At 37.7% G+C, this 22,269-nt stretch overlaps 2 protein-coding genes, 1 long non-coding RNA gene, 2 other non-coding genes and 1 pseudogene across 6 annotated transcripts in view; 2 read left to right on the top strand and 4 right to left on the bottom strand.

Annotated features, from left to right (window-relative positions):
• Dipk1a (divergent protein kinase domain 1A) overlaps nucleotides 1–5,032 on the top strand; it is a 105,098-nt gene extending 100,066 nt beyond the window's left edge. Inside the window, exons 4-5 of one of the 2 annotated variants that reach the window (XM_027935094.3) lie at nucleotides 170–346; nucleotides 3,002–5,032. In XM_027935094.3, coding sequence (XP_027790895.1) covers nucleotides 170–346; nucleotides 3,002–3,814 — 990 coding nt within the window. In that variant the 3' untranslated portion in view covers nucleotides 3,815–5,032. The remainder of the gene's footprint in view (nucleotides 1–169; nucleotides 347–3,001) is intronic. The other variant, XM_071618053.1, reaches the window with a different exon arrangement.
• Nucleotides 1,857–2,296, bottom strand: LOC114092548 (succinate dehydrogenase [ubiquinone] cytochrome b small subunit, mitochondrial pseudogene; annotated as a pseudogene).
• Nucleotides 5,033–5,213: 181 nt separating the features above from the next.
• On the bottom strand, nucleotides 5,214–13,629 carry Rpl5 (ribosomal protein L5). Its single transcript, XM_027935095.2, has 8 exons — nucleotides 13,524–13,629; nucleotides 12,317–12,386; nucleotides 12,112–12,227; nucleotides 10,751–10,885; nucleotides 9,188–9,390; nucleotides 7,664–7,841; nucleotides 5,834–5,922; nucleotides 5,214–5,380 (listed from the first exon to the last, which is right to left on the bottom strand). The coding sequence occupies exons 1-8, from the start codon at nucleotides 13,524–13,526 to the stop codon at nucleotides 5,281–5,283; spliced, it is 894 nt and encodes a 297-aa protein (XP_027790896.1). The 5' UTR covers nucleotides 13,527–13,629; the 3' UTR covers nucleotides 5,214–5,280.
• On the bottom strand, nucleotides 5,658–5,790 carry LOC114092698 (small nucleolar RNA SNORA66). The gene has a single exon (XR_003582778.1). It is a non-coding gene; the product is annotated as a small nucleolar RNA SNORA66 (small nucleolar RNA).
• Nucleotides 7,915–8,009, bottom strand: LOC114092697 (small nucleolar RNA SNORD21). The gene has a single exon (XR_003582777.1). It is a non-coding gene; the product is annotated as a small nucleolar RNA SNORD21 (small nucleolar RNA).
• A 116-nt stretch (nucleotides 13,630–13,745) lies between the features above and the next one.
• On the top strand, nucleotides 13,746–20,564 carry LOC139707460 (uncharacterized). Its single transcript, XR_011709028.1, has 3 exons — nucleotides 13,746–13,808; nucleotides 13,961–14,141; nucleotides 20,484–20,564. It is a non-coding gene; the product is annotated as an uncharacterized lncRNA (long non-coding RNA).
• The last annotated feature ends 1,705 nt before the right edge of the window (nucleotides 20,565–22,269 follow it).

Genomic DNA, 22,269 nt, shown 5'->3' with positions numbered 1-22,269 from the left:
AGAGCACTCGCCTAGCGTGGGTGAGGCACTGGGTTCGAGCCTATAAATAAAAATAAAGGCATGTGTCCACCAACAACTAAAAAAAAAAACATTTTAAAAAATATAATAGTATATGTTTTAGAGTTTTCTACTTAGTGTGATACATCTCTTGTCATTCTTTTTCACAAAGATGTATTTAGGGATTTGGGATAATCTACCAGGTGTTGTGAAATGTCAGATGGAACAAGCTCTTCATCTTGATTTTGGAACTGAGTTGGAGCCAAGAAAAGAAATAGTTCTATTTGATAAGCCAACTAGGGGAACTACTGTACAGAAATTCAAAGAGATGGTCTACAGTCTATTTAAGGTAAGATTATCTATTCACACATTGCTAGTGTAAAGAAATATTCTTCCAGAAGAATTGGCAGAACTCACCCTAAATCATTAAAATGTTGATATTTGACCTCTATCGGGAACTCCGTCCTGAGGGAAAAATTCAGAGAAAGAAAAAAATACATGTTGGAAGATCTTTAATTTAACATTCCTTGTAATAGTTTAAAGTGTCCAGGTGTGAGGGGGGAGTCATTAACTAGTTGTAGTATCATACATTTTGCCACTGAAACTAATACCAGAAAAAGCATAATAAAATTAGCATACTCTAGGTGGGCTTGGTGACATAGTCCCAGCTACTTGGGAGGCTGAGGTAGGAGGATTGCTTAAGCCCAGGGGTTCAAGGCCTGCCTGGACAACATAACAAGATTGTCTCAAAAATAAATAAATTAATTAAAATGAGTACACTCTGGTTACAATCTTTTATTATTATTATTTTATAACATTTAATTTAAATTTTGTTTTTCTTTTCATGGAATACATTTTTCACTAGCAATCCCTATGGTTAGAAAAACAATTCATTATTTATAATTTTATATTTGTGTACAGATTATTTTAGGACAAGTAAAACACATTTGAGGATTAAGTCTGTTTAGAATCTGTAATATTCTGACACATCTGCAAGGAAGGCCTCTCCTCTAACTGGAATTTCTCTAATTTTAGAAGCTCTCCAAGCTTTCTTACCTATGATTTAGAAATCTGTAATCTGAGACTTTAGCATCTCCTAATTTAAAGTTTCCCTACAACATAAACCATCAGTAGCTGATATCAACGGGGAAGTTTCCAAAAATTAAACCACTATCTAATTTTTTGCAAAGTGTTTACTCATGAATTAACAGTCTTTGCCTTCATTCTTTATTTCCCAAATGCAGAAATATGATCACATATTGACAATAATAAAGCTGAATTCTCTTTAAGAGATTGACATATTAAGCTGAGTGCAGTGATACATGCCTATAATCCAATGGCTCAGGAGGCTGAGGCAGGAGGATTGCAAGTTCAAAGCCAGCCTCAGCAAAAGAAAGGCACTAAACAACTCAGTGAGACCCTGTCTCTAAATAAAATACAAAATAGGGCTGGGGATGTGGCTCAGTGGCCAAGTGCCCCTAAATTCAATCTCTGGTACATCCCACCGCACCCCCCCCCCACACACACACACACAAAGAGAGACAAAGGCAAAAGCTCAAATGTAAAATTTAGTTATACTGTGAGTCTTGTGAACTTGGAGACAACCCCATTAACTCACTAGAATCCAAAATTGGGTCTCATAATTTCTTGGATATAATTCCTCTGAAACCTTTTCCTCAGCAACTAAATTCTAAAATAACCATGTGATTAGCTTTGTCCTCTAGTGGATTTGTCTGTTATTTCTTCCTTATTGTGAGCTGAATGGCATGACAGAGCAGAGGCAAAGGGGCATATAATCAGTTCATAAAATTAAGTCATATAATCAAGGCATATAATCAAATCATAAAATTAAGTCATAATCAGAGTTTCTACAGCATGGCAACAACTTTGCAGATGCCCACATCATGATACCTGAAATAATAAAGCTCCGCAAAGGCTAAAGCTGAGAGTGCCAAAAGGCCTGCCTTGGAAACTTTCCGGGATTCATCCCCATGAACATAGTAACAACTTGTCCAAGGCCCCTGTGACTGTGGAGAGTGAGGACTGCAGCCAAGGAGTAGTCCACTGCAGAGCAAGAATTCAAATATGCAGCTGGAAGCAGGCCCAAGACCCAAATACTTGACAGCCCTCTCACTAGTTCCAATGAAAAAAATGGCAGTTTGGTGACAGGTGAATGTGTGTGTTCTACTCCATCTTGGGGTAGGTTGGTCCTGGGGAAATGCTAGTACATGAGCAGGTCTGACTGCTGGGGTTCAGAGAACAGAGGTCGGCCTCCTTGAGCACCTCTGAGGATACCCATACACTATTTTTTTTTTTTTTTTTTAGAAATGGAACTCAAATGACTAATTCTTTACTCTATGTGGCCATTTTACAATTCCTTTTTAAATTTAAAGAAACATTAATACAAGACAATACAATAATGAAAATATTTGCAGTATTGGAAATAATTTATTTTTCTCATCTCTATTGCTCTTTTCACTCAGAAGCTTTTCTTTTCTTTGGCTATTTACATACATTTCAGATTATTTTATCCCAGAGAACCTTAACAAAAACTTTTAAACCTCTATTATTAGAACAATTATAGTTAGGACAAAATAATTCTGTTAATATGATAAATACAAAATAGAAGAAAATAATTTTCACTCTTATAACTTTGATGTGAGTTCATTACAATGTAATTTGGAAAGTTAATGTATGAATAAGACAAGGGATAATTACTTCGAGTCTTGGTTAACTATCTGAAGGTTCTAATAGGCCCCGGGGAGTTAGGGTGGCCATTTCTTAACAAAGATATCCTTAAAATGCTTTTACTGTAGTTACATAAAACATGTTACCTAAATTATCATAAGTATTTGGAGATGTAACATATTAAGGTCCTTTATGGGGATTCAATAGTAAGATTATTACTAGCATAGTAATAATGCCCATAGAGAAAATTATTATGTTGCATAAGGTTGTATTTTTCTTTCCTTCTGTATAATTTGCCAAATTCTTGTCTGAACAGGCAAAATTGGGTGACCAAGGAAACCTTTCTGAACTGGTTAATCTCATCCTAACAGTGGCTGATGGAGACAAAGATGGCCAGGTTTCCTTAGGAGAAGCAAAGTCAGCATGGGCACTTCTTCAGTTAAATGAATTTCTTCTCATGGTGATACTTCAAGATAAAGAACATACCCCCAAACTAATGGGATTCTGTGGTGACCTTTATGTGATGGAAAGTGTTGAATATACCTCTCTTTATGGAGTAAGCCTTCCATGGGTCATTGAACTTTTTATTCCATCTGGGTTCAGAAGAAGTATGGATCAATTATTCACACCATCATGGCCCAGAAAGGCTAAAATAGCCATAGGACTTCTAGAATTTGTGGAAGATGTTTTCCATGGCCCCTATGGAAACTTCCTCATGTGTGATACTAGTGCCAAAAATCTAGGATATAATGAAAAGTATGATTTGAAAATGGTGGATATGAGAAAAATTGTGCCAGAGACAAACCTGAAAGAACTTATTAAGGATCGTCACTGTGAATCTGATCTGGACTGTGTCTATGGCACGGATTGTAGAACTAGCTGTGATCAGAATACAATGAAATGTACTTCAGAAGTAATACAACCAAACTTGGCAAAAGCCTGTCAGTTACTCAAAGACTACCTATTGCGTGGTGCTCCAAGTGAAATTCGTGAAGAATTAGAAAAACAGCTTTATTCTTGTATCGCTCTCAAAGTCACAGCAAATCAAATGGAAATGGAACATTCTTTGATACTAAATAATCTAAAAACATTATTGTGGAAGAAAATTTCGTACACAAATGACTCTTAGTTCATTTGGACATTGTTACCCTTGTAGGAAACACTATCTCAAGAACAATTTTGAGCATTTTAAGAATGGCTTCTGATTCAGAGATCCCTTTCCTGGGCCAGAGAGCCATCATCAAAATATGTGATTACTACAGTAATGGCAGGAGGTATAGGATCAACATAATCAAAAGATTTCATTCCTGCCCTTTTACATTTCCCCAGTACATTCACTGTATAACTATTTTGACTAATGACTTTTAAAAAAATGCTGTGAAAAGCCTCATTCCATAAACATCAACAGTGGGTGTTTTGTAGATTTATGTTAGCCAAAATACCATTGCTAAAACATTGTTTGCATTGAAGCTGTTTTAAAAATTTATACGTGAATTTACTAATGTCTTAGCATGGTAAAGTTTGCACACTAACACAAATTAAGATTGCAAAGATATATTAAAATTATTCCTTTAAAAAAATGTTGGGTTAGTAGCATGGTTTGTTGTATTGTAGACTTTAAACACTCTTTAACCTCAAGACATCAAATGTGTAGCTGAAGTGGCTTTTAACTTCAGGAAGTATACTACTTGACAACATGCAGGTACTTCTAGTGGCCGAAACTGAATTTCATTATCCTAAAGATTTTTGATGGGTCCATCTTATTATCAACCAGCCCTTTAAAAAGGATTTATCTTGGGGTGGGGATGTAGCTGTGTTTGAGCACTTTCCCAGCATTGCATGAGGCCCCAGCTCCAGAAAACAAAAACTGAAAAGAAATCTCATTGTAAATGTGTGGTGAAAACAGGACCATTATGAGCAAGAGATGATGACAGTTTTAATAATAGTTTTTCTATTTTCAAATAGTATTTCCTGTGGGCCAAAGGGCTATTTCTTAAAGACGCATGTATATTGATCTACCCAATGTTTTTTTCCCCATGTAAACTTGATATGCAAGGCTTAAATCTGATCCTCTCTCTTGTATTATTTTCATATGTACATTCAGATCTGGCATGTACCCTTGAACCAACCAAAAATGAAGCACCTCATTTTGGCGAAGAGCCCCAGTGTTTTCTGCTCAAAGGTTTAAGTCGGTTAATGTGTCAAATCTGTGACTTTATTGGCATTCTCAAAATTTAAAACCATGGATTAGCACCAGTTTTGTTGGCTTTAAGATTGTATACTTAAAGTATGTTTTCTTCCCACTAATTATCTGGTTATAATAAATGGACAGAAGAAATATTTTTTACTGATTGTTGTTGGTCTGTTGCTTGAGAAGGCGGTATGAACTCTTGCTGGAGTCTACACACAAGATAACTTTTTCCGGAAAAATCTACAAGTGGTTTTTTCAAGAAACTGTAAAATCCTTTGCTTTTGTATTTCAGGTTATTTCCTACAGTTTCATTAACAACAAGAGCTCAACACAGAAATAACTGCTGGTTCAATAAGTTTATTATCTGTATCTGAAAAAACTTCATAGAAAAACTGTTGTTTGGTTTAGCTCTCAGCAGCCCGTTCCTGAGCTCTGAGGAAGCTTGCCTTCTTTTGAGCTACCCGATCTTTCTTCTGGGCAAGGGACATTTTAGGACGGTTCCACCTGCAAAAAAGTGAAATAGGAATATAATTTTTTAAAACCAAACACTTTGTGATCAGATGGAGACTGAATAATCCAATTTCTAATGCATGTACTTATATATGTTCTTTAGCTAACTTTCCCAAATGACAACTTTTATGATATGATCCTATTATTGTGGTATCAAAAAAAAAAATAGTACAATGGCTAGGTGGTCATTAGGGACTATTTCTCATTCTATTTAAATATCAAAAAGGAACTCTTTAGGTAGTCAATAATAAATGCAATAACTGGTATTTACAACTGTAAGAAGATAGAATGGGCCACCTCAGTAGCTTCTGAGGCTAATACATTCCTATCACCACAATTACTTTAGCAAACCTGGTTCCCTTAGCTTCTGCCATATCACGCAGAGCTAGTGATCGAGTTTGCACAACTTCACTGAAAGTCTGATCCACAAGACAAAACAAGACATACCTCTTCTTTTTAACTTCTCTCTTGGGCTTTTTCTCATAGACTGGGTTCTCTCGTATAGCAGAATGAGCTTTCTTATACATTTCCTCCATCTGAAACAAAGGAAAGCAAACAGTACTTGGTTTCATTTCATATGCCCTACTATATTAACGTACAGTAGCACTCCACCATTTGCTCTACTTTGTCCTTTTAAGTCAGATTCTAAAAAAAAAAAAAAAACCAACTAAGTCAATGTTGATTCCTGCTTCAATTCCTAAATGTAATCGTAACAAATCCTTTGTGTTTACCCTATGCACCATATATGGACATATTCACAAAACACAATCTGCATTTATTCTTAAGTAATTCAGCCATACTTTCTGAATCACAGTAGAACAGTTTTTTTTTTTCGGGGGGGTGGGGTGGGGGAGGTAGCACCCACACTGTACTCCTCGTTCAATTGAATGTTTGCCCTAAATTCTTGGACTGGACATCGGGGACTAAAAAACAACTACCAAATTCTTCTGTCACCCCAAATTTCCGAGATTTACAATTTCCATCATTACCTGATAGGTCTTTCAAAGAATTCTCAGACTTATGTACTAGGAATCTCTTGTATCTTTCACTATTACTAATCACTAGTATCTGGCAGTAATATAAGGTCTCTAGAACTTTCAAAGAGGCTTGAAATTCTCTAGAATACACTGAAAATGCTCCACTACAACTCTCTGAACATCTAATAACAATTATGGTTCCCTAAAGAATGGTGGTGGGTGATGATGATTCCATGTATTTAGCATGAATGAGAACATGGACATCCTTAGTACCACATTAAAAAAAGTCAAGGTAATCCAGGTCTTACTAAGGCGGAGAAAATGAAGAAAATGATTGTATATGCACTTATAGAAAATTTGGCAAGAGAAAAAAAACAAAAATGCACACTGCATGTGAGACTGCTCAACTACCTAAATCTATCTCAAAATTTAATTTCTCTACCTCTTTTAAGCACTATTACAACTGTTCACTGTATTTAGAGCCCATGCTTAGCAATGACAAGGACCTGGGGTCTAATCCCCAGTACCACACACACCCAAAAGGAGGTAGCTGAAAAGGTACACTAGCCAAAGAGCTGTCTGCCATTAAGTATGGCATAGAATAGCATTAAAAAATAAATATCTGAAAGAACAGATGGGGAGGTGTCTAAATAGTTTTGAACAAGTATGACAAGATAGGCTTAGAAAGAAAAATTCTAAGGTTAAGCAGAACCAGTAAAACTATTCCTGATTCTTTTTTTACCCCCCTCAAAAACCAAGCTATGTGTTTATTTTGCCTTAGACTGTGGTCCAAAGCATATAAATAGGAAGTGATCTTTTCCTCAATGACTTTTTAAAAATTTTCATGCCCAAAGCAGCACCAAAAAAGAATAAGGTACTAACAGAAATTACTTGACCCAATATACTTGTAAATAATTTTAGTTATAACAGCTTTAGAGTAACATGATTCATATTCTACATTTTCACTTAATTTCAAAACTGGGACTACAGTATTCAACAGTCAAGGTCAAAAAAAGGCAACACAAGTTTTGGATACTTGAAGGCTACTACACTTAAACCTCTAAAAGATTCCTAAGATATGTTAAGTCCAGCTCATTACATGTATTATTCTATCTCACCTGTTAATCTACTCTCATTAATATTCTAATTCCATTTTAAGAAAAGCTAATTGGAATCTATCTACACCTATAAAAATCACTAGCCTGAAATATACCTATATTAAGAACCTAAACCAAAAACAAGTAGTAAACTTTGTTCTATAAATTAACCGAGAAAGGCCAAACTTCGGTAAATTTCTTACCATGTCAGGGGTAACGTTGTTCTTTATATACTGAGAAAACTGTTTCTTGTAAGCATCTTCATCTTCTTCCATTAGATAGCGCATGTAATCTGCAACATTCTGACCCATAATGTGCTTCCGATGTACTTCTGCATTGAACTCCTTGCTTTCAGAATCATAACCAGGGAATCGTTTGGTACTAAAATAAAGTTTTTTTATATTTTAGTATAGATTAACTGAAATTTGTTCACCCACAGGAATTCATTTCAGTAGCTGCCATCAGTCCCGTCTTGAAACAATTATTGCATCATATGCAACCAAAGGACCAACTACTGACTGCTCAGTTAGTGGGATATCATCATTCAGCAGCTCATCTGTGAATTCCAAAGAAATTCATACCACAAACACCTTTTATTTGGAGACACTGCCCAGACTGGTCTTAAAACTCCTGGACTCAAGTACTCCCCTGCCTGTCTCCCAAGTAGCCTGGACTAAGTGCCCCACCCTACTCAGTGACAAATGCCTTTAAACTATATCAAGGCTTTCTGTTAATAGAAGTTCTCCTACATCTTAGCATGGAAAGCAATTTCAAAACGTATCCACCAAATCCTATAATTTCTCAAGGTACCTCAGGATAAGGGAGGAATAGGTGACTTGTCCAAGATCACAATTAATGAAATCATCTAATGAGAATACAACTGGTTACACTTGCACTTCACTAGCTTCTTTTTAATAGCGAGGCTTCTTGACTGTTGTAGACAGAATGAATGCAGGACCTTATGCACTCAGCTATATCCACAGCCCTATTTAATTCTGAGACAGGGTCTAGGTTTCTCAGGCTGGCCCTGAACCTGCAAATCCTACTAAGTAGCTGGGCTTACAGATATGTACTACCACACACACCCAGTTCTAGTTCAATTTTAATTTAGGCTTACCCCCCGAAATAAATAAAATGTATAAAATAAAAATGAAATAAACAAGAATCACAAACTTTTTTTTTTCTTATTAGGTAACCACTAAAAAAGCTATAAATTAAAATACCAAAATGTGTATTGAGGATGTGGCTGAGAGGTAGTGTCTGCCTGGCATGTATTAAGCCCTGAGTTCAATCCCTACTACTGCAAAACAAACAAAATCAAAATATTAACTCAAACCAAAGGAATTAGCAATTCAATAACCTACTTGACTTTCAAGAATGGCCTGCCATGTACAATATTATTTCCAGCTGAAAGTTTAGGTCAAATTTTATGCTAAATGGGAAAAAAAATTCTGGGGGGGAGGGGAAATAAATGGAGTTGCTCATTTCTAATCGAAATTAAGTCATGCAAAAGATAGTGATTTCCATACCACTTATTAGCCCTGGACAAATCTCTGTTTCTGAGTCTCGGTCTCATCATTTATAAAATGTTAGGAATCCTTCCAGCAGAGTACCTAGCATAGAGCAGGCATTCAATGATAGCAACTTTATTGATCTGATAATCTCCACCACCCAGTTAAACACAGGAAAGTATTAGTTATACGTGAGGTCTTGAATACTATTATTACCTATGGGGGATAGACAAGCCTCCATCCACAGCTCCCTTCAGGGCCCCAAAAACTTTATTGCCAGTTGTAGTTCTAGCAAGGCCTGCATCCAAATAGCAGGTGAAGGCACCAGGTTGACCATCAATGCTTTCCACATTGTATTCATCTCCAGTCACCTCCACTTGGCCTTCATAAATCTTGTCCATACCAAACCTATTGAGAAGCTATTAACAAAGAAGTTATTGTAAAAATATATGACTGTTTTTAATAGTCAAATCATTCTAAAAATATTTCATATCCCAACCACATAATACTTAATTTGATCCTTACATGAGGAACTGACCCCCGATTTCTTCAGTCATGCCTGGCTATAAGAAGTCAACATTAGGGGCTGGGATTGTGGCTCAGTGGCAGAGCATTTGCCTAGCATGTGTGAGGCACTGGGTTCGATCCTCAGCACCACATATAAATAAATAAAAATAAAGGTACATTAACAACTAAAAAATATTCTTTTAAAAAAGTCAACATCAAAAGTTATCACATGTCATTTTAACTTAATTGAAATAAAATTTTTAGGGGTAGGATACTGGGCTAAAGGGAACATGTTTTGTGGCTCTACCGTCCAACTACATTATTTTAATTTGGGCCACTCTTCTGCTGGTGGTCACCTAGCTACGTTTTCACCATAAACAGTGGCTTTTGCACCAAGTTGCTCTCATATATAATGACCATGTGACACCTACTAAACATGTATATAACCAGTGAAGAAGTGGGGTCTCAACTACACTGCAAAACAAAGTCAGTAACTGAAATAATTAAAAAAAGCAAAATAACATTTGTATTGCCTACTACCACTAATATATAGTAAATGCTAAAGACACCATCTCTCAAATTTTAATGTACACCCATCAAATGATCCTGTCAAAATAAAGATTCTGAGAGTCTAGAGAGGAAACCCAAGTCTGTATATGCTGATGGTCCAAAGACGTATACTTGAGTAATGAGGATCTTTGGTAAATAATTTAAGTAGCCACTGGTGGCAAGCAGCTTTTCAAATTCAAATTAAAAACTCAGGGGGCTGGGATGTGGCTCAAGCGGTAGCACGCTCGCCTGGCATGTGTGCGGCCCGGGTTCATTCCTCAGCACCACATACAAAGATGTTGTGTCTGCCGAAAAACTAAAAAATAAATATTAAAAATTCTCTCTCAAAAAAAAAATTCAGTTCCTCGGTAGCACTAGTCACATATCAAGTGTTCAACAGCCACAGGCTAGTGACTACATCACAAGACAGCAAATTATAGATGTCCCACCATTACAGACAATTCTGAACAGAGCTCATCTAGCAATACCCACAATGAGGCTAAAAACAGAACAAATAACCACCTCGATTATCAGAAATGCAGTCATTTCAATCAAACTTTGTATTTATAAAGTCATCTTCCCTGCTGACAACCTTGTAAACCACAGAACAGCCAGCACTGTCCTGAAGCCGTAGCTCAGAATCTTTTACTCATGTGCAAACACTGAATACAATCAAAACAAATCAACCCCAAAGTACATCTATTAAAGTCATTTTGTACATACCCTGCGGGCCAGCAGCAGGCCTGTACAATATGCTGCAGCATAATTTGTTAGGCCAACTTTCACACCATATTTTGGTAGTTCATGTGCATATGCCGCGCAGACTATCATATCCCCTTCTATACGGGCATAAGCAATCTACAGTAAGAGAAAAATCAGGTTAGTATTTTGCTACTTTGACTTTTCATTATTGTCCTAAATGCCTTCTTTTTCAAAAGAAATTCAACAGACATAGATCTGCACCTTTTAAAAAGTTTGTTAAGGGTCGTAGCTCAGTGGTAAAGCACTTGCCCCACACGTGAGACCCTGAGTTTGTTCCTCAGCACCACATAAAAATAAAAATAGTGTCTATCTACAACTAAAAAAATATTTTAAAAAAGGTTTGTTAAACCTACTCACCTCTACAATTTGACTTGTTCAATTATATAAGCAGTGAGCAGCTGTTATAGTATATGTGTACTAATGTCACAGTATGTTAAGACTGTAACTACCCAAATATTAGAATATTTTTGGAATAAATCAGACTATAGTTCCCTACTTTTATGGATTAAAAAGAATCCTAGCTGGTGAATTAGAGGTACTTAAAAAAAAGTCAATGAGAATTCAGGTGCAGTGGTGCATGCCTGCAATCCCCAACAACTTGGAAGGCTGAGGCAGGAGGATCACCTGAGTCCAGGAGTTCAAGGCACACCTGGGCAACTTAGTGACAGCCTGTTGTCTCAAAATAAATTTCTTATAAAGATCTAGGAATACATCTCAGTGATACAGCACTTGCCCAGTATGTACAAGGCCCTGTATTGTATCCCAAATATCCCCCCACATATAAATGTTCCCTAGTTGTAAAAGTCCTGAACACTGGACTCCAGGAACTACATTTTAAAGATCTTTTTTAAGCAAGACACTTTGGTACATTTTATTAAAACCTATTTCAAACAATAAGCAGAAATAAAAACAATCTTGGGTTTCACTTAACTCTTACAATGAGTTAAACAGCATGTAAGGTCATATAACATGAGTCAGGATTTAGTCTGGAACTGGGATGGCAAGAAACTTCTACTTGTCTCATGTATTTCCCCACCCCATACAACAGGTTTCTCTAAGTCTTTTTCCCAAATTAGAAAATGGAAATAAAATTAAACTGGGTCAAGTTTCCCAAAGACTCTTAAATTTGCGTGTTTATGCGTGTTTTAGTATCAGTTTCCTACTATCTCACTCTATTACTATTAAAAGGAATCAAACTATTCAATGTTTCTGGAGGCACAAAATGGCCCTTTAACCCATGTGCTTTGCTTCCCAAGGACAATTTCTCTAGCTCAGTGAAAAAAGATTTATCACCCACAGTCTGATCCTAGGCTACAACTTACCTGGCAAATGATATCTCTGTTAGTTACACGAACTATCATCCTGTATTTGGGTGTGTTGTACTTATTTTTGTCCTGGATCACCAAGCGTTTCCGAGCATAGTAATCAGTTTTGCCCTCTGAAAGAAAAACCATAATAACTTAAGAAGGAATATTCCATTACAAAACAGATTCTTTTAATATCGCAAACATGAAAAACTGCCCATACCTCGTCGTCTTCTAAATTTCACTTGGTATCTCTTAAAGTAGGCCTTATTCTTCACAACTTTAACAAACCCCTTAAAGAAAAACAAACAAACAAAAAAGAATGTTTTTGAAACTTAAATAAATGTCTTAGACTATGACACTTTAAACACGAATTAATCATGTACTTCAAAAGCAAATCCATACAACTGTCAACTTTCATAGCATCTCACTTTTCAAACCAAATGAAGTAACACTTTTTCTTCTGCTTTCCATCTGTCACAAACTGATAAAAAATAAACTATTACACAAAAATGCAAGCTTCAATTAGATTCAACAGGTACAAGATCTTGTAACATTATTTTAAAAAGTTTTAAAACGCCTATCACAATTTCTGTACTTCTTCCCTCACATCTTAATACCATCCAATCATTGCACCCCACTTTTGGGAAACACTGCTCCACAACAATCAGCAGTGCCTGAATACTGTGCATCTCACTTCGAAAACCTAATCTCAAATAACTACAACTCTCTCACTTCATCTGTGCCTTCTTGAAAAGCCTAAACTGGCTGCCACAATACTTAACCCGGTAAGAGCACAGGTTTCCCCTTAGAACAACACTCCATCCCACCTTTAGGGCCCTGTCCCTGAAAACTAGGACTAGCAAGGAAATGAGTGTTCCAAACTAAATTAGCTCCCTTCCGGGATCCAAGGGCCACCACGGCCTCCAAGCTCCACTGACAGTTCTGGCTCAAAAGTTACTTCCCCGGTCCAGGAGCAGAAGCTTTCTAAAACACAGACCAAATACGACGCTTTCCTGAAAAACCCACGACTCAGCTGATGGCCAAGCTAGGGTGCAACGACTCGCAGCCCGCCTCCGCTCCGGCATCGCTCAGCTAGCCTGGAGCCCAGTGCATGCCAGTTCCACCACTGCAGGCTGCTGGTGCCCCCTGAGACCAGCCGGCACTCTCCCAGAAGTCTACCAAGTTTACCCCACTCCCAATCCGGGGCTCCAACCCGGTAACCCCTCTTCACCAACCCCTCCCCCCAGTACGCGCTCTGGGCGGCAGCCATTAAGGCCACGCTGGGAGCCGCAGTCTGAGCACTGCAGAACCGAGAATCTAATGCCATCCGTCCCCTACGCCGCGCAAGACGCGCCCTAGGCTGGCGTTCGAGCGAGAAAATGGAGCCCCCATTCATCCGGAGCCCTGAGATCGAGGTACCCACTCACCATCCTGCGGAACAGAGACCCAGGTCCGCGGATCCACACAGACCTGCAGGCCCAACAGCGCTACAGGGGAGAAAAGGCCGAAGCTCCTGCGCAAGCGCAGTATGTAGCGCTGATGATTACGCGTGAGACGTGTGGAAGAGAGAGAGGGCTTCCAGCTACAAGGTGTGTGGTCTGCCGCCCCCTGCTGGCTGGAGGATCTGTGCCGGACATTCCCTTGTCAAACCCCTGAGTGCCGCCCGCTCCCAACTCTAAGGGCTTAGGGGTGGAGAATGCTTACGGGTGGAGGTGAGTATGAACTTGGGAGGATTACATGAGGCTTTCGCCTTTTTTTTTTTTTCTAAAGCATTTTATCAAAACAAATACATTACATTTCTAAGAAGGAAAAAAATTAAATTAAATAAAATGAATTTTCCCTGAAGCCCTCTTACCCTTTCTAGGACTCTACCTGGTGATTCAGAGCCTACAAGATCCTCCCAGGAAGCCTTCCCTGGAAGCCTCAAACCTGGGATTGGGGACATTTCTCTGCCTTCTTAGCACCATCGTACATGCTTCAGCCCACCGCAAACTATAAACCCTGAAGGTGGGCCCTGCTGTCAGGAGCATCTTTAAATCTCCAATGTAAGTGCTCTGTTATTTATTTGTTCCTGGTAAAACAATTTCTTAGGGCTTTTTTTTTTTTTTTTTTTCTATATCCCTATACCTACATCGTTTTCCATGATTCCTGAAACCCCCATTCCTTTTCTTTCTATCACTCTAAGCTAGTCAACTAAACTTTTTAAAATTCCTTTTTACTTTCTTTTAAAACTAATTGTATCCGGGTGCGGTGGCAAACGCCTGTAATCCCAGCGGCTAGGGAGGCTGAGGCAGGAGGATCGTGAGTTCAAAACCAGCCTTAGCAAAAAAACGAGGCTCTAAGCAATTCAGTGAGACCCTGTCTCTAAATAAAATACAAAATAGGGCTGGGGATGTGGCTCAGTAATCGAATGCCCCTGAGTTCAATCCCCCGGTACCAAAAAACAACTAATTGTGACTGTGGCAATGGGCCATTTTCTTTTCTTGTTTTCAACACCAAGATTGAGAAAAAACAATTATCAAGGACAAGTATTTCTCACTAACAGTATTTCAGAGTGGTCTTTGGGATTTTTGCATGGGAATCATTTAAGTACTAGTTAAAATGCAGATATTTAAATATCTTCCACCTCTACTGAATCAGACTCTGGAGGTTTGGGGCTGGGAATCTGAATTTTTTAATTTGGCTTCAATCAAGCCCAGTAGTCTCAGCAAAGCAGAAAACAAATCCTATTTTACCCAATAATGAAGCTTACTGGTTCCACTAGAAAAAGACTTATTATGAATTTTAACTATCCCCTCATCTTCCAATGATAGTAGCCTGACCTTAGCAGATGGGTGTACACAGGTTTAATTAAACAGCACAGAATCAGGACATCAGCTGTTCATTGTCAGAGCTAAAAGAAGGGGCTTCCAAACTAGAATGAAAAGGGTAAGTGGGTCCATAAAACTACCACTGGGATAAACCAGAAGTATGATGTCAGTTACCTCTGGTTTCAACTTTTAATTCCTATGTAATAGGAAAAATGAACATGGAGTTCACTCTGGCCAATTTCAACAGAGCTCTAGAAAATAAATGTTAAAATATTCCCCACACTCAAATGTGACTGAATCTTTGCTGAACAGCTTTTGTAAGTATAAAAAGAGACGTGTGCAATTTGTAGGCATAGAAATTGAGTGGTTCATCAAATTATTAGCCTACCTACCAGGTCAGGCCCTGCTCACATTGGAGGTATAAGCATCAAGAAAGAAAGTCTACCTGGAAATAGTAGGCCCACCCACCCTTAAGTTTTTCATGTTTTAGTCAAGAATACATATGAAGACCCATATACCATTCATCTGAATATTTAGAAAACTATCACATCATTGAGTTAAATGTTTATCTTCCTTCTTTTATTTTATAAATCTGTAGCAACAAAATTAAAAATATGTGTACTCATTTCCTTTAGTCATAACTGGAGGTTTGGGGCTGCATGGCTAGCTCAGTCAATGCTGTTAGTGATACCAGGGGACAGGCATACTTGTCCAGCACCTGTGGTCAGTATCACCTTACTTAAATGATTAGAGTTGGGGCTGGGGGTGCTGGGGTTGTGGCTCAGCAGTAGAGCACTCGCCTAGCATGCATAAGGTGCTGAATTCAGCACCACATAAAAATAAAGATACTGTGTGTTCATCTGCAACTAAAATATGTGTGTATACATATATATATTATATGTATATATAATAACATAAATATATATATATATAAAATAACATAAATAAATAAATGGTTAAAGTTAAAAATCAACAGTTCCTGGGTGTGGTGGCACATACCCATTATTCCAGAATTCCAGAGGCTGAAGCAAGAGGATCAGAGAGAGAAAGAGAGAGAGAGAGAGGAAGAGAGAAATTAATAAGGCAAATTCGTTAAAATGTCAACAATAGGGAATTTGCAAGAAGGGTACATGAAAATTCTTTGTACAAATGCTACAATCAATCTGTAGTTTTGAAATTATTTCAAAATAAAAAAATTAAACATTGATTCCTGCTAGAATTCGAAACATGGCTTTGAAACAATATTTGAAATGAAGGCAAACTCAATTTAATTAAATATGTCTGGTACATATTACAAGTAGAAAACAAATCAGCAGGGCTGGGGTCGTGGCTCAGTGGTAGAGCGCTTGCATAACACGTGTGAGGCACTGGGTTCGATCCTCAGCACCATATACAAATAAATAAAATAAAGGTATAAAAAAATCAGCAGAGGGCTGGGAATGAATACAGCTCAGTTGGCAGAGTGTGTGCCTCGAGTGCATATAGGCACTAGATTCAATCCCCAGCACCACACACACACACACACACACACACACAAATCAGCAGAGCTGTGGGTATAGCTCAGTGATAGAGAATTTAACTAACATTCACAGGGCCCTGGGCTCAATTCCTAGCCTAAAAAAAAAATTATCTTATTTGCAAATTAATATTTTTAATTGTAATTGGTTTTTGCTTTACATAGAGTTTATAGTTATATACTGAAAGATGGTAAGTGAACTACTTTATAATTAGATCTTTATAGCTATTAATTCATTGAAACTTTTTTCTTTTCTTTTCTTTTTTTTTTTTTTTGTTCTAAAGGTGTCAATCAAAACCAGAGAGTTTCACACATGCTAGGCAAGTGGTCTACCACTATTACACCTTGAGCCCTTGGAAAAATTTTAAGTTTATGGGGCTGGGGATGTGGCTCAAGCGGTAGCATGCTCACCTGGCATGCGTGCGGCCCGGGTTCGATCCTCAGCACTACATACAAACAAAGATATGTCTGCCGAAAACTAAAAAATAAAAAAAAAATAAAAATTTAAGTTTTTTAAACCTGTACTTTGATCTAGGGGAAAAATATTAGCCAAATAAAGAATAAACTTTGTTTCTTTTTTAATATTTATTTTTTAGTTTTAGGTGGACACAGTATCTTTATTTTATTTTTATGTGATGCTAAGGATCAAACTCAGTGCCTCATGCATGCTAGGTGAGGGCTCTGCCACTGAGCCACAACCCCAGCCCCTGTTTGTTTGTTTGTTTGTTTTATTTAAGTGTATAAAGCTGTGGTTGTTTTGTTGGTTGGTTGGTTGGTGAATAAACCTAGGGCTTCACACATAATAAGTACATACTCTACCACCAAGCTACACTCCCAACTCCAACCCCAAGCTATGGCTTTTCATGCAACTGAAATTCAACAAAATATCAAAATAAAAATGATTGAGCGTGTCTGAGAGTTTTCATGATTTTTGAGGTTTCTTTCTTTTTACTTTTTTTTTTTTTTTTGGTGGGGGGGAGCCTTATTGGGAATTAAACCCATTAAGCCACACAATCCTTTGTATTTTTTATTTTGGGACAGGGTCTTATTAAGTTGCCTAGGCTGCCCTCACTTGCAGTCCTCCTGCCTCAGTCTTGAGAATTGCTGGGATGGCAGGCCTGTACCACTGCACCCAGATAGGCTATTAATGTTTTGATGACCGGTAAAATAAAGATGTACACAATTCATAAATTATAATATAGTACTTTTATTCCATAAAATTTCCATTTCATGTCTTCATTTCAGCAAAATGTTTACATTATCATTAAGATATCACATCATTTGGGTTCCACAGATAGTAAGGCCAAGTTAGACAACCTTTTGTACATCATTACTTTCTTAAATAGTTTTCTTCTTTTTTTTTTTAACTTTTCTAGGTTGTTGATGGACCATTATTTTATTTATTCATTTATATATGGTGCTGAGAATCAAACCCAGTTCCTCACACATGCTAGGCAAGCACTCTACCATTGAGTCACAACCCCATCCCTTAAATAAACTTATTTAATTTCAGTTTGGAGAAATTTTGTTCCACTGAAACAAGAGAAATTGGAATTTTAAATAAAATCCTTAAAGCCCTTAAAGCTATACTTACCTTTGGAAATGAACCATGATTTTTATATATTATATTTAAACAATGTGATAAGAATCATGGATAAATTATTTTTTCACAGAAAATATTACTAGAGATATTAATGCTACTATGTACAAATCACTGGCATTTTTATTACAGTTTGCATAGTCTCTTGTATAACATTATTAGTAAGAGCAGTAGTACTACATCTGTACAGGTTTTGGTAAATTCTTCTTTCTAATATTTCAGTGCTAGAATATGATAAAGAAAAACAGAATAGCAATAGGTTGCTCTGTTTGTTCAAATGTCTTTTCAATGGGCCTTCATGCACTGATTTATTAGGATCAGAAAATAATTTCAAGCAATGCAAGGTGGTGCAGGCCTACACTCCCAGCTACTCTAGAGGCTGAAGCAGGAGGATCACTTGAAACCAGGAGTTAGTTTTTGTTTTGGTACTAGGGATTCAACCCAGGAGCTGTTAACCATTGAGCTACTTCCTCAGCCCTTTTTATTTTTATTTTGAAACAGTTTCAATTTAGGGAGCTAAATCTCTTAGAGCCTCACTAAGTTGCTGAGGCTAGCTTTGAATTTGTAATCCTCCTGCCTTCGCCTCCCCAGCCTCTGGGATTACAGTGTGTCCTCACATCCAGCTGAACTCAGGAGTTTGAGGTCAACCTGGGGTACATAATGAGACTGTGTCTTCTAAAAAGTTTTTTTAACTATAGAAATTGATTTTCGATTTATTTGTATTTTTTCTCTACAGTCACACAAACTTATTTCCTTGTTCTAAATTTTCTGGTATTTAATTAGAATGTCACTTTCACTGAACATTTCTTTTATAGTTTCATTCAATTTAGAAAAGAAAAAAATTCTCTAGCTGGTCACAGTGGCACAGGCCTGTAATCCCAGCAACCTAGGAGGCTGAGGCAGGAGGATCTCAAGTTTGAGGCCAGCCTCAGAATTTAGCAAGACCCTCAGGAATTTAGCAAGACTCTGCCTCAAAAAATAAAAAAGGGGGTCTGGGGTTGTAGCTCAGTTGTAGAATGCTTGACTTGCAAGTGTGTGGCACTGGGTTCAATCCTCAGTACCACATAAAAAATAAATAAATAAAGATTGTGTCCATCTACAACTAGAAAAATAAATACAATAAAATAAAAAATAAAAAGGACTGGGTTACAGCTCAGTGGTAAAGCACCCCTGGGTTTAATCCCTAGTATTAAAAATATTTTTTTCTCTAAAGTTTTAATCTTTATACATTTTAGATTCTTTAAAGTTTTAAGGCTTGTATTATTAACCTTCTTAACAGCAAGCAACACTACACACCAAATAACTGGGAAGTACCAACTCAAAATTCATTTTTCTGTCAGACTGATTTGCTCTTCCTATAAGCACCTTTGTTGTCTTGATTTATTCATCTGAAGCATTTCATATTTGGTCTCAATAAAATCTATCTGTTTCAATATGATGAATTAGAATGTCAAATTAGACTATGAAGACAAGCAAGAAAATGGATACTTAGCTATTCTCAAACATAATGCTTCATGATTCAAGAATCGTTTGCATTCATATTATCAGAAAGAAAGAATTTAATAAGTTAATTTAGTTTTACTTCTCTTATGTTAAAAAAAAATTTCATTACTCAAGTCCTACACTCTGAAGCAATGTCCATTTCAAATGTCAACAGCATCAGAAACCAAAAATCTTCACGATCCTCGGGCACAATTGCCTTTTGTCTGGGGGGGGCACAGTACAGAAAATGTGGAGCAGCATTTCCCTGGGGCCTAGAAGGTATTGATGACCAGGTCAGATGCTTATTACATCTGGTCAGAGTGAGTGTCAAGTCCTAAGTGACAGAGGTGCCTGAAGCCAAGTGCATTTTTGTTTATTTTGTAGCCATGTGTTCTTTAATAAGCTTACTTTTTCTGTGTGTTTGTTTCTGTGCAAGGCTTTATAAAGTACAGAGTCAGAGCAAGGTTTCCGCTTGCCTGAGTCAAAGGAAGGTACTTTTTGTGAACTTCACTCCTGCTAAAGACTACAGGGCCTGAAATGTCTGCACTGCCCCCTGCTGGATGGCTCTGCGTGACTTTCATGGTCTTCCACTGATACTGGATTCAGACTTGATGGGAAGGGGTGGGGGAGAGTGAATGGAACAGGGAAAAGGAGCTTCTGGATTTCTGTATATTAAAAATAGTGCCTGTAATCCCAGCAGCTCGGGAGCCTGAGTCAGGAGCATTACAGTTCAAAACCAGCCTCAGCAACTTAGCAAGGCCCTAAGCAACTCAGGGAGACCCTGTCTCTAAAATATATATAAAAAAGGGCTGGGGAAGTGGCTCTATCTCCCAGACCAAGGGGGGGGGGGGAAAGTATAGGCTGGGAATATGACTCAGTGGTAGAGCCATGGTCTGGTATGTGCCAAGCATTTATTACATTTTTCTCATTTATCCTTAAAAAACACTGTAATAGGATCATTATTGCTACTTTATTTTAGATGAAGAAGTGGATGCCGCAGCCTATAACAATGGAATGCGGATGCCATCATTGCTATAATTTTTGGATCTGAGCCTGCCTTTTGTGCTAAAAGAAAGACCTGTTACTCTGAAAATTTCATAAGTGTGTATATTTAACTTTGGAAGATCCTCCATGATCAATTTTGGTTGATGAAATATGAACATTCTTTGGCTTGATTAGTTACAATTCATTTTGTTTATAAATAAAGGTGAGGGGCTGGGGTCATAGCTCAGCTGTGGAGCACTTTCCTCACCCGTGTGAGGCACTGGGTTCAATCCTTAGCCCCCCACAAAAAATAAAGATATTTTAAAAAATAAAGGTGAAATTGTTGGGCACGGTGGCACATGTCTGTAGTTCCAGCCTGGGAGAAACAAGAATGAATAATGGCAAACTCCATAAATTCTTTGGAGAAGCCACTTGTTTAATTGCACTAGTAATATCTGTCTCCCTCTTCAGTTACTTGGACGTATAGAGAAAATCTAAGATGTACACATGCAGGCTTACCAAATACTTTGAGAAAAAACAACATAAATTATTGATTCTCCTCTTAGTACATTATAATAAAGCCAACTTCTTCAAGAAAATATTGCAAACATAAACGTGTAATTATATTTGTTACAAACAACCTCAGAGTGATGATCATAATACTCTGAGTCATTCCCACATTTCTGTGTGGAGTCAGCGTCTTGAAGAGTCTGTGCTTAAAGGAGTCATCTGAATGGCATTCAGTATTTGCATCATGGTTATCAGATGAATGTTTGAGTGTTTGAATACACAGAATGACTCCAGGAACTCTGATGAAGGAGACAAGTACAAAAATATTCTTAGTATGGAGCAAACAACACCAAACATCTTAGAGTCACATTTTGATGTCTCTTTCTCCAGTTCCACATCTGTATCCTGGTAGCTATACTTAAAAAAATCACACACACACACACACACACACACACACACATATGTTTGAGGTCAGCAGTCTGGACAATTCAGCAAGATTCTGTCTCAAAATTTAAAAAAGGTTAGGGATAGAGCTCAGTGGTAGAATGCTTGCCAAGACTGCATGAGACCCTAGGTTAAATCCCCAGCACCTCAAAAATAAAATAAAAGTCAGATCATGCCACACCTGTGCTGAAAACCCTCATGCCGGAATCCCTCATCATAGCTTACAAAACCTTATGTGCTTTGGCCTCCAGCATGTTTCTCTGTCTTCATCTCCTCTCATTCACCCCTCCCTCATTCTGCTTCAGCATGGGGTCTCCAAGGACAGAATCCTCGCACTAGCTGTTCCCTCTGTTCTGACTTCCTTTTTTTAATATTTAATTTTTAGTTGTAGTTGGACACAATACCTTTATTTTATTTACTTATTTTTATGTGGTGCTGAGGATTGAACCCAGGGCCTTGCACGTGCTAGGTGAGCACTCTTCTACTGAGCCACAAACCCAGCCCCCTGCTCTGACTTCTTGACTACCAGATATTCATTGGTGTGCTGCCTTACCTCTTCAGATCTCTCTTCAATTATCCCCTTTTCATAAAGGCCTTCCCTAACAACTGCATCTAAAATAGAACACCCCTCACTGTCTATTCCCTATATTCTGTTTTTTCTCCATAATATCTATTACCACTTAGCAAGTATACATTCTCTTGTTAATTTGTTTCTAGTCTGCCTGCCTTCCCAGACACAAACACTCTGTGAAGACAGAAAGGGGACATCATCTGTTGCAATCAATCACTGCTGTATTTCCAGCATGTAAACCAGAATTTGGTATGAA

Source organism: Marmota flaviventris, chromosome 10 (assembly GCF_047511675.1).
Source record: "Marmota flaviventris isolate mMarFla1 chromosome 10, mMarFla1.hap1, whole genome shotgun sequence".
Taxonomy (NCBI): domain Eukaryota; kingdom Metazoa; phylum Chordata; class Mammalia; order Rodentia; family Sciuridae; genus Marmota; species Marmota flaviventris.
Note: the sequence above shows the minus strand (reverse complement) of the source record. Positions and strands in the feature narration are given on the sequence as shown.

Coding starts and splice junctions, on each gene's coding strand:
- Rpl5 (XM_027935095.2), bottom strand. Junction 12,228..12,316: donor GAAATTTAGAAGACGACGAG/GTATGGGCAGTT, acceptor TTTTTCTTTCAG/AGGGCAAAACTGATTACTAT. Junction 5,923..7,663: donor ACAACGTTACCCCTGACATG/GTAAGAAATTTA, acceptor CCTTTGTTTCAG/ATGGAGGAAATGTATAAGAA.